The 12,988-nt window shown below is 37.6% G+C and overlaps 1 protein-coding gene across 1 annotated transcript; it reads left to right on the forward strand.

The window, feature by feature from the left end:
* Positions 1-12,215: 12,215 nt before the first annotated feature.
* On the forward strand, positions 12,216-12,647 carry LOC107813148 (RING-H2 finger protein ATL77-like). Its single transcript, XM_016638366.2, has one exon. It carries the CDS (start codon positions 12,216-12,218, stop codon positions 12,645-12,647), a length of 432 nt encoding a protein of 143 aa, XP_016493852.2.
* The last annotated feature ends 341 nt before the right edge of the window (positions 12,648-12,988 follow it).

A 12,988-nucleotide genomic window follows, 5' to 3' on the forward strand; every position in this document is an offset into this window, starting at 1 on the left:
GGTGGAGAGACTTACCACCACATTGAACGTGTAAATCCTGTTGACAAAGACAAATGGTGGGATAACAAAATCGAGAGTATACTGAATTGGCGTGGGTTTGAACCTGGCAAGGGGCTCGGCAAGAACCTCCAAGAAATCGCTAAGCCTATAAAACTCAAGAAGCATGGCACTACCTTCGGTTTGGGATATGACTACACCTGGGAACAATTCAACAACTGGTCACCACCATGGCACGGTACTTATATCCCCTAGAGCACCCTATACCACGTCTGGAGCAGACTTTCCAACAAGCCGACATAGTTTATGGGACAAACGAAGAAGAAGCACTTGCAGCGGTGAAGAATTTGTTCCTAGAAGACAATGATATGGACTGTTGTGTTGTTCTTGAGGAGGAGAGCGAGGAAGGCCCTTCCATACAGGCTGTAAGAAGAGGGGCATGCCTCAATAATTGGACCATCAGGACAACCAGAGCCCGGTGAGCCTCGGGGTAGCAAGGCTAAAACTAGCATCATGCACTATTTTATTTACTAAATAATTTTCTTTTCTCATTCTTTCAATTCCCGCAATAAGATCTCCAATGTTCAAAACAGTTATGCAATTTATCAAAGCATTTGCCTTTTCTTATGAATCAACACTCATTATTAGTTTTCTCTCATTACTTTACATATACAACATTACTATTACTTATCTTGATGAACCAATGATTGTGACATGCAATAAGACAATGCAACAAACAGACATTGATTCAGAGGAAGATGACATACCAGATAAGATTGTCAAAGAAGTTGAGAATTTTGAGAATAGACCTAAGTCCAACCTGGAAGAGATAGAAATTGTTAACTTGGGAGATGCAGAAAACATCAAGGAAACACGAATCACGTTCCCTTATCGCCATCAGAAAAGAAGGAATACACAGAATTTCTAAAGGAATATGAGGACATATTCGCCTGGTCGTATGATGACATGACTGGTCTAAGTACGTCTATTGTGGCTCATAAACTACCAACCGATCCGACATGTCTGTCGGTAAAGCAAAAGCTCAGAAAATACAAACCTGATATGAGTTTGAAAATCAAGGAAGAAGTCACTAAGCAAGTCAAAGCAAAGGTTCTCAGGGTAGTATAATACCCAACATGGTTAGCCAATATCGTGCCAGTACCAAAGAAGGATAGGAAGGTCAGATTCTATGTCGACTACTGGGATATCAACTAGGCCAGTCCGAAAGACGACTTCATTTTGCCGAATATACATATCCTGATTGACAATTGCGCCAAGCATGAGCTGTAGTCATTTGTAGATTGTTTTGCGGGTGATCATTAGATATGGATGGATAAAGAAGATACTGAGAAAACGGCTTTCATAACACCGTGGGGGATGTACTGTTACAAAATGATGTCGTTCGGCCTAAAGAACGCAGGGGCCACCAACATGAGGGTCATGACCACCATTTTTCATGATATGATACATAAGGAGATAGAGGTATATGTAGATGATGTTATTATCAAGTCCAAGAAGGCCACTGACCACATGGAAGATTTGAGGAAGTTCTTTAATAGATTGTGGAGATACAACCTGAAATTGAATCCCGCGAAATGCGCATTTGGGGTTCCCGCTGGAAAATTGCTTGGGTTTATTATGAGTCGCCGAGGAATAGAATTGGATCCATCAAAAGTCAAAGCTATTCAAGAACTGCCACCGCCAAAAAGGATGTGATGAGTTTCTTGGGAAGGCTCAACTACTTCAGCTGATCGTCGCACAAGCAACAGTCAGAAGCATCAACCCATTAAACTGGGCAAGAATTTTGAGGGGGACCCTCAAAATTCCGTAGCAAGAGAGGTTGCAATGTCCTGAACCGCGTCACATTCGTCGGTTCATCTAAAAGCTATTTTTTTTACTATACACTTATGTCATATCTTTACGAAATCATGCATGTTTATTTCTGAAATTGCTTTGTTTAGCAACGCTACCCCAATGATACATACAGTATCACCAGATCAAAGCCAAGCAGGTCAAGCAAAGCTAGCGGGGATACAAACTAACCTTCCCTCCACAAAACTCATGATTTTTCTTTGGATGCAGGCACCAAGATTGCAAAATCATTAAACATACTATACACTCATGGACAAACATTATTCAGGAACACGACTCTCCAAGCCGTTGCACTCACCAGCATTTGCTGTCCATTAGTGATGTCTCGTATGTCACAATGATCCCAGTAGTTGCAACACCGCAATCTGTTATCAGCTAAGAAAGCTCTACTACCATTTGTCATTTATTTCTTGCATAAGTCTACTATTCTGCCTTCCGAGACTAAACGCTGTCTCCATCTGCATTCCTGCATAAGGCTACCATTCTACCTTCCGAGGTTAAGCTCTACCTCCATCTGTATTTACATTACATAAGGCTACTATTCTGTCTTCCAACTTGCATAAGGCTACCATTCTACCTTCTGAGACTAAACGTTGTCTCCATCTGCATTCTTGCATAAGGCTACCATTCTGCCTTCCAAGATAAAGCTCTACCTCCATCTGCATTTGCATTGCATAAGGCTACTATTCTGCTTTTCAACTTGCATAAGGTTACCATTCTACCTTCCGAGACTAAACGTTGTCTCCATCTGCACTCCTACATAAGGCTACTATCCTGCCTTCCGAGGCTAAGCTCCGCCTCTCTCCGCATTTGCATCTTTGCATAAGGCTATCATTCTTCCTTCCAAGACAAAGCTCTACCTCTAATTTTCTTCGAAACTAAGCAATATCTCAAGCATCGTTTATTTCGTTTCTCTTACGGGCTAAGCTCTGCCTCTCAATTCGCAAGACTAAGCTCTGTCTTGTCCGCATCATGCTACTGCATCTCATGGGCTGAAAGATCGCCTCATACTGCATCTCATGGGCTAAAAGATCGCCAAATTATCCAAAGGCATCATCGTTCGTAGGCACCATCTTCATAGCCTGAAAGATCGCCTCATACTGCATCTCATGGGCTGAAAGATCGCCTCATACTGCATCTCATGGGCTGAAAGACCGCCTCATACTACATCTCATGGGCTGAAAGATTGCCTCATGCTGCATCTCACGGGCTGAAAGATCACCTCATACTGCATCTCATGGGCTGAACGATCGCCTCATACTACATCTCATGGGATGAAAGATCGTCAAATTATCCAAAGGCGTCATCGTTCGGAGGCATCATCTTCATAGCCCGAGAATACCATGTCATGGCCTGAGGATCCCTTTTAATATTTTGCATATCATTATTCAAAGGCACCATAGTTCAGAGGCACCATCCTCATAGCCCGAGAACATCATTTCATGGCCTGCGAATCCTTTATCATACGCTTCATGGCCCATGACGTCATCCTAATCGTCCGAAAATGGCATTCATGGTCCAACGGGAATATGCATCATGTTTAAATTTATGCACAATATATGCTTGTATTGTTTCTAACTACATGTTAACCGGCGAGCAACGGCCATCCCGGCAGGAGTGGTCCCACTCCAGTTCCCGCAGCCTTACCTAACCATTCCCGCAAGTCATCCACTCACTCCGCCCTAGATATTGCGTCCGTTTTTGAAATATCATCATCAGCACACTCCGCAAGTGAATCCTGAACTACATACGACCTGATTACTATACTAGGGATATGTAGGCAACTCAGAAGCTAGGGTGCGGCCTAAACTTCTTCAAATCATTTTGCTTGGTCAAAATTGGCCATCATATCTTTACCCGACAACTCTTTCATCCTTCCCAGGTAACGAGGGGCAGCTGTTGATACCCAATTTTTTCTATATATTTTCAATATGCAAAATACTTTAAAAATAGCATATATATGCATATATAAGCATGTCCAAGTATTTTATTATTTTTCCATAATATTTAAGGGTTTTAAATTGATTTATTTCCCTTTTTCATCAATAAAATCCCCAATAATTATTTTCAAAATTATTATTTTGATAATTCATCTATTATATTTTCATATTTATGCCAAAATATGGCTAAGGTAATTTTTACAATTTTATTTAGTATTTTCAAAGCTAATTGCATCTAATTGAAATGTTAGCCATTTTAAGGTTTAATTATTTTTATATCCATAAAATTAAGCCATATATTTTTAAACTGTTAATTATATGTTATAATCATTTTAGTGCTTTCAATTTATTTCCAGAAATTAATTTACTATTTTTATAATTTTAAAAGGGAAAAATTGGCTATTTAAATAATAGCCCAATTACATTTCAATTTTAGCCTAAATTAAACCTCAAATTAAATCCAATTTTCTGGCCCAATTCCCATTCAAACCCGACCCCTAACCCAATTTAAATGACCCAACCCTGATTCCCCACCTAACCATTTTAATCCTGGTCGTTGATCATTTAGATCAACGGGCACCATTCCCCCTTACCATTTTTAACCCCAAACGACCCCTTACCCTAAATCATTTCTCACCACCTGTCGCCCTTGAATCCCTTTCCTCTCCAATTCTCTCTGCCGCCGCCACCTCAATCCCCACCTAATCCATGGACTCTCATCGCTGTTTAAGATGTACATCGGTCTCCTACATCTTCTGGTGGCCTGTTTGTGTGATTTCATAGATAGATATCAAAGAGATCTGGTCCAGTCCTTACTCAACTTCTATTCATGACCTTTCTCCGGCCATCCACGACCGTTTAGGTCAGATCCGTGGCTTTTCCGGCTAGATCAGTAACTTTTCAAGGTCTTTCTCACCTTTTTCTGGGTTCTCTGAAACCCTAACCTTTAAGATCATTCAATTTTCTTCAGATCTATCTTAGATCTGTGAATGTTATGAACCCCTCAAGTGTTTTCCATTAAAATTTTCTGATTTTCAAAATAACTCTTCGTCTTCAGCGATTAGGGTTTCTCTTAACCTTTTTTAAAAGATCTCTTCTCTGATTTTTGGTGTTGTTTCATGATTTTTACTATGTTCAAACGATTTGTTTACGCTTTTTCTTCTACTTGAATCAGCATGTTGAAAACCCTAAGTGTTTTGATTCTATCCGGGCTTCTGAAACTCTCTTTGTTTATTTTATACGCACACTTGTTTCGATTAAGTTCTGTGTGTTCGAATCCTTTTCCTTGTTAGACGTATCTGATTCTGAGTTCTTACCATTCTTTTAACTCGACTATTGTTGAAACCCTAATTTCTTAAAAGGGTCTTCCTCACTTATTACTGTGAGTTCTTTACTTGTTACTGACTTTCTTTACCTGTTAGTTTGGTTCTCTACACTCTGGTTCTATATGACTACTTGACTTTGTTGACTACTGTGCTTCGAGTAGGTTTCTTTTACTACTGAATCCTAGCTTACTCCTACTATTACTGTATGTTTGTGCTATCTCTTTTGCCAATATGTTTGGCCTTGCATGTCTGATGTTCCTGTTCGCTCTATTTATATGCTGAAGTTTCTTCCTGGATTGATCTTGATTTTGTGACTGATTACAGAAGATTTTCTTTTATGAACCCTAATTTCACTCGCTTGTTTAAATTTAATTGATTACTTTCCCTTTACTGTGATGTTTTACCTTGCTGAATCCTTTCCCAAAATAAGCATATTTTGTTCTTAGACTTGATTGTTTGTTTCATGTTTTTACTGCCCTTTTTATGGCAATAATCAATCTGTCTCCAAACTGATTTTCTTTCCTTAATTGATTCAAAGAAACGAACAATTGAGTTCAAGAACACACACTTACACTCAAAACTTTCTCTTTTTTCTCTACTACTACTTGTGCTACTGCTTTGTCTAGCCGGCTGAAAGCCAAAGCTAGACTGTGGAATTTTTGCCTACTTTTCCTTTCTGCACTTTGTTTCTCTACTGGTATGTCCTAGTTAATCTTCAAGCATCAACAACAACATATTTCTTTAGCTGTTTCAGTTTCCTTCACCCTTACCTGCTTCTGCTTATGTTTATGCAATCAAGTTACATTACTAAGCATGCTGTAATCTGCTCCCTCCCCTTCTAAATTAATGTTTTCCCTTATGTATGCACTCTGTCAGTCACTTGTTGTGTGATTTGCCGACTTATAAATCCCAAACCCCCATATCCCCCTATGTGTTTGTGTTCTTTGGCTGGTTTGTGGGCATGCCAGCATCATCTATTGCTGTACATGACCAAATCAGATCCTTTCTGGGGTCATGTGCTTCGTGCAATGTAATCCCAAAACCCCTGACCCCTTTGTGTAACTGCTGATTCTATGTAGTTTGAGTTTTACTACTACTGTTTTCAAAACACCTTTACTACTTACTATTTCCAACCCATTTTTAAATAAATCTCAGTGTTCTGCACTTCCACTATATTCTTAGAACCTAGGTTCTGCCCCTCTTGTGTGAGCCTTATCTTAGGACCCTTGAGCTCCCTCTCAATTTGGACACATAAGGACTGGCCCTTCCACACTGCACTCATCTCTATTTGGTTATGCAAACCTGGGTGTAAGCACTGCCTAGGGTCCCTTGAGACCCTTAGGGAACTTTGACACATCCAGGTCTGAGAAAGGATTTGAAACAAGTGGCATTTGAGGTGGTTTATTCGATAACTCATAGAGGAAGTCAGAATCGGGCTTCCTATGGATGTAGCTTCTTATTTTGCACTTTTCTGATGTTATTCAGTATTTAGTCTGTAATGATTTAGCAAATATTTGGGTTGGCTAGTGAAAGGGATGGGGTAATTAGGCATGTTTTAGCTATTAGAAGGGTAGAGAACATGCATATAGGATATGTTCTATTCTAATTCAAGTTCTGCGTGCTTTACTTCCACACTTAGACACCATGCCTATAGGATCTGCTCTATTTTAATTCAAGTTCTGCATGCTTTACTTTCACACAAATAGAGATCATGCCCATAGGATTAAAATTCATTTTAATAGAAATCATGCCTATAGGAATTTCGCTTTAATCAAATAAATCATGCCTACTTCACTGCATGTTCAATTAGATACCATGCTTATAGGATCAAAATCAGTCGTTAACACTTAGATACCGTGCCTATAGGAATTGAAATCAGCTATAATAGAGATCATGCCTATAGGATCTAAATCAGTCTAGTTAAAATTAGTTTGACTCATGCCTGTCATGAATCAGTTTAAGCAACCTACTCCTTTTATTAATACGATTTAGAAAGCATGCCTATAGGGTCCAAATCGCATGTTTTAAAATTAACCACTATTATGCTGCCTTCTTAATCAGTAATAGATATCATCCTCCAATACACACTTAGGCAAGCCTTAGGTAATTGCTTGATAAAACTAAACTCGCCTTTGTTTAATTAGCACTGCTACAACCAGCAGGCAGGCCTGATTCGGACTTCTTATCTAAGTTATATAATAAATATGGTCTGCTTCAACAATTAAAGCACCCTGCCTTAGTACCTTTAAATTTTGACCCTAAATGTGTTTAAGTCATGCTATTTATGTGCTTTATTTGAGGAGGTATATATGAGCCTCTTAGTTGTTTATATGTTTCCCCTAATATGCAGTCATACATGTTTTGTATGTCGTCTTAGTCTTTTTACCTTTAAAACCCAAGAGTCTGCCTAAAATCCTCTCTCTTATAGGAATAGTAGTCCTAAATCTCTCCGGGACTGATAGAACTCTTTTTCTTCAATCATTTACATCTTTTAACATGATTTTAACTCAAAATCAATGATTTTCATGGGAGAAATTGTGTGTTTTGGGTAGAACCTAGGTTTTTAAAAAAATTGAGGATTTGGACCTCGATTTGAGGCCCGATTTCAAAACAAATTATATATTTGGGTTCATGGGGGAATGGGTAATCAGGTTTTGGGTTGAACCTCGGGTTTTGACCATGTGGGCCCGGGGGCAATTTTTGACCTTTTGGGTAAAACTTTAAAAAACTCATTTTCATGCATTAGGGTTGATTCATTTAGTGTTTTTTGATGTAATTAAGTAACTTGTGGCCAGATGCGAGCGAATTGGTGGTAGAATCAAGGGCTAAAGCTATAATTGAAACGTGAAATGCATTCGTGGCATCGAGGTAAGTGTTTGGTCTAACTTTAGCTTGAGGGATTAAGAGTTGTGTCTTATTTGCTACGTGTTAATTGTGGAGTATGACATATAAGCATGGTGATGGGTATCTATATGTCCGTGTCAAGCATGCCCGTGGGTCTTGTATTATAATTGTTATGATTTCGTTGTGATTTATTGTGCCTCACATGTTATTATCATCATTGTTCCCTTGCCGGGATATTGTTGAAATATCATTGTTTCCTTGCTGGGATATTGTTGAAATATCATTGTTCCCTTGTCGGGATGTTGTTGAAATATTAATGTTCCCTTACCGGGAAGTTGTTATATTGTTCTTGTTTCCTTGCTGGAATTCTTTATGATTGTTGTTGATTTGTAACATGGGAGCGGGTGGCACGTCTGCCACAAGATATATGAAATAGAAGCTGGTGGCACACCTGCCACAAGATAAATAAAATGGGAGCGGGTGGCACGCCTGCCACGTGATATTTGAAATAGGAGCGGGTGGCACGCCTGCCACAAGATATATGAAATGGGACCGGGTGACATGCCTGCCACGAGATATTTGAAATGGGAGCGGGTGGCACGCCTGCCACAAGATATGTGAATGGGATTGCACGCCTGCAACAAGATGTGAAATGCAAGTGAATTCTGCCTTCATTTTTCCTTAACCTTGTTAGTGGTTGGATTTTGGTTCCTTTTATAATTCTCTTGATATTCTGTTGTTACCTGTTATTCTCCGAAGCATGTTTTCCCCCCTCCCATCTTTACTTGTTTATTTCTTCTTTACTTTCCGATGTATATTATATAACTACACGGGTTTATCTGGTAGTCTGGTCCTAACTTCGTCACTATTTCGCCGAGGTTAGGCTAGGCATTTACCAGCACATGGGGTCGGTTGTGCTGATACTACACTCTGCATTATGTGCAGATCCCGGAGCAGCTCTTCGACCGTAGTTTGAAGGCTACCTTCAGTCCACGCGGAGATCCAAGGTAGACCTGCAGGCGTCCGCAGGACCTAGCATCTCCTCTATCTTTTATTTCCTGTTTCATCTTTTTTGCTTCAGAAACAGTGTGTCTTTTATTTTCAGACCTTGTATTTAGCAGTCTTAGATCGTCAGTGGTACTGTGACACCAGGTTTTGGGATTAAGGCTTAAGCAGTTGTAATAGATACAGACTTCATATATTTTATGGTTTTCTTCCGCGTAAATTCAATTTCCGTTGTTTATACGTTATCGCTTTATGTTTGTTATAAAGAAAGAAATGGATAATGAAGTAATTAGTTTAAGGGTTTGGCTTGCCTAGCTCATATTAGTAGGCGTCATCACTACTCCCGAGGATGGAAAATCTGGATCGTGACAATATAGACACAAGGTATCACTTCATCAGAGAATGCATTTTCAAGAAGGAAGTCGAGCTCAAGTATGTGAAGTCTCATGATCAAGTTGCAGATATTTTCACAAAGCCTCTCAAATTTAAAGATTTTAAGATATTGAGATCGTATCTTGGAATGAAGAGAAAAAATCAAAATTAAGAAAGAGATTTGTGGGACTATTCAAATAAAAAATAAATAAAAGATCAAAACAAAAGTTGGCAACAAGTTGCAATGCAACAAGTTGAAATGGACGATAATAAGATAGCAATTTGCGAATCTGCAAATTACAATGAAAGAATTTGATTGGCTAAATTGGACGGCTCCTTGCTTATAAGTAGAGTCATTCAGTTTCATTTCATTTACACCAATATCAGAGAGCGCAATAGAGCGCAGAGAGAGTAATCCGAAGATTGTTATCTGTGAGATAAATATTAAGTGGGAGTAATATTATAATGAGATATTTAAAATAAAGAGTATTATTTCTTTTGAAGTTGTAGAAGTCTCTTGGCACTAATAAGTTGTAATATTATAACGGTAATATTGCTCCGCTCGGATATTGTTTTACCTCGTTAAAATATTTGGTGTCTTTGTTACTCTCTTGTGTTATTGTTATTTATCGTGGATATTATTCCTGAGCGGGAATTATTATTTTTCTCAACAAAAGGATCAAGTAATGTCAAATAAGAAAAAAAATATAAATGTTTTGATTTTTATATTCTAAACTCCTTACTCTCTGTGGGTGGTAACTATCACAAATGTCCAACTTATCCTACTGCCACTGCATTTGTGCAATTAGAGTAGCAAATCTTGCCAGCTGCAATATTTGATTTTGTTGTATTGAAGTGAAAGGATAAGCTTATGGAACTAGCAAGAAGAAATCCCCAATTATAGTGCATTCAAACATACATTTATTCAGTTGAAATAGTGTTTGTTGGGTTAAAGTAACTTTCTTTACGCCATCCACATGATGGATCCTTGTGAACAATTCCCTTTTTATGTAGGTATACAATTTCCTGCCAAGGTTTATGTAGTTCTTTTTTAAGAATGTTATTTGATGAAATTCTCACTACCCGAAAATAGGAAAATCCAAAAAAGAAAGTGTTTGCTCAAGTACTATTGCAGTTGGCCTAAATGCAAGTGATGCCATAAATTTCATTAAGAGTGTTCTAAAATATATAATATACACAAATATTTTTTTGTGTACACAATATATTTTTTCGATGAAGGGTGTTCAACTACCACCCTTGTATGTGGCTATGCCACTGCACAATACTGTGTTTCAGCGTAAACATAATATCAGATATAATTGTCCTGGTGCTTCTTGATCAAAATTGACAGAAAAAAGATTTATTATCTATACATTAGTGTACACTCATTAAATCTTCTTTATTCAAACAAACTGGCTTAAATAGGAGGACAATTGTAAATGACTATTTTCTTGATTTGAATATAATATTAAAGTATAGCATGATTATTTGGATTATAATAATATATCTTGCAGTTGTGTAGAATCTTCTCAATCTTTGTCAAGTTTCCATATTTTATTCATTTAGATGGCCGTGCCTGTCAGGTTAAGAAAACTAAAAAGAATTATTGCTTAACTACATATAGGAATTAAAGATGCAGAGTGTAGAAATGTGTTACCATTGACGTTGAACTTTCAACTTCTTCCGCTAGATTGGTTTACTACGGAACAGTGATTGAAACTATAGTTTGTGGAAATGTTTAATGTTTGGTTAATTCAAAGAAGATACATCTCTAGTCTATTGTTAATATCAATTTTCAAAGAAAAACTTTATGGTCAACTTTACTTAAAGACAAGAGTCTCCATGTCAATTCTCATTTTAATTAGTTGCAGGTATAACATGCATGAATTAGGCGTTTGGACACACATTATATATGTGCAAATGTTATTTGCAAATATTGAAACATTAGGTGCAAATCAAGGTTGAAAAACTTGTTTTATGAGCATTTTAAGTGAAATCGTGAATTTTCCACTGATTCACTAAAAAAAAATTCAAGTGAAATATATGTCCAAGAAAAGAATTTAATCAAATTCATGCAATTTTTTCAACTTCAACCAAATATTGCTCAAAAAATATATTTTAATAATAACGCATAGCATTTCACATATAACGTGTCTTCGTTCAACTCTCACTATCCATCATCTATCTCCCTTCCAATTCCCTAACCCTGAATATAATAGAAAAATACTTTTTTTAAATTGAAAAAAATTTCTTTGGTTATGTACTATGTACGTTACTACGTACAATCGCAAAATACCCTCCCTCTCTTGCCCAAAAGCTATAAATAAATAAGAACAAACAAACGAGACGTCTTTAATTTGTAACCCTCGCGTAAGGCTAAATTTGCCTTCACTTCTTGCATTACTTGACCGAGAAATGCAAGTATGCAACGTTATTGGTCTGTCTGAGCTTTGAGCCATCAGATAAAACACCCCCCCCCCCCCAAATACCCCCACCCCACACCCTCCCCTAAAAAAACAAATGGCGTATATCCTGGTCACAGCAAAGAATTTCAAAACCCAAACAGCATGAGAAGTGTCAAGTGTGTATACTTCCAGTAACTCTGGCTCCTACTTCATGATTTTCTTCCCTATTCAACTCACTCTCCCTTTTTAATTAGTATCGAAATTCAAAATCATGTTTGTTTGTTTGTACGTCCTTATCTCAACCTCCTCTTTAACTCATCAGATCAGACTCTCCATCACGGATTCTGTATGAAAGTTGTAATCTTTTGATAACCAAATCTTGAGTAATTGCGAATTAAGAAGTGAAAACTGGTTTCTTGAATTTGGGTGTTTGATAAATTAAAAAAAGAAAGACTATGGTAATGGAAATTGTGGTATCCGTAGTGTTGCTGTTGGTGGGAATAGCTGTTTTAGTATTCATTCATGTTTGTATTGTTGGAAGAGCATTCAGGAGCAGAAATGGTATAAATGGTGCCATTTTTAATCCAAGAAATCTGAACAAAAGTATGTCACAGGAAGATATCAAGAAACTGCCTTGTTTTGATTACAAAGTGGAAATAAAAGGAAGTGGTAGCCCTGTGGATTGTGCTGTGTGTTTGGAGAATTTTAAAGTTGGTGAAAAGTGTAGGATTTTACCTAAGTGTAACCATAGTTTTCATGCTCAATGCATTGATTCATGGCTACAGAAAACAGCTGCTTGTCCAATTTGCAGAGCCAGTGCTAAATCACCATTGAAAACAGAGGAAGAAAACAACAATTCTAGTGAAGTTGGAATTGAAATGACTTAAAGGTAACAATTGTTTATTCTGTCTTTTTTTTCTTGTGAGTGGTTAGTAGTTTGAAATTTGATTCCTTGCTTCTGTTGGAGGAGAGAGCTAAATACGTGGCTAATTTACATTATAAATTGTGGGGAAAAAGAAAAGGATGAGTAGTTTATTTCATATATTTATTGCACTTGCTGATTCCTTTCCATAGCGATGTATTCTTTTTTCATTTTTTCCTGCAATTGTAAGCTTTGTTTTATTGTAATTAATGCTATAATGCTGTCAAATATACAATTGCTCGCGTTCTTCTTCTTCTATCTTTTAAAGTTGAATTTATGGAGGAGGAAACAAAAAGAGAGGGTCCA

This window comes from Nicotiana tabacum, chromosome 6, assembly GCF_000715075.1.
Source record: "Nicotiana tabacum cultivar K326 chromosome 6, ASM71507v2, whole genome shotgun sequence".
NCBI classification, from domain to species: Eukaryota; Viridiplantae; Streptophyta; class Magnoliopsida; order Solanales; family Solanaceae; genus Nicotiana; species Nicotiana tabacum.

Bases quoted from the DNA above. Each gene is read 5' to 3' on its own strand.
- LOC107813148 (XM_016638366.2), top strand. From the start codon at position 12,216: ATGGTAATGGAAATTGTGGTATCCGTAGTGTTGCTGTTGGTGGGAATA.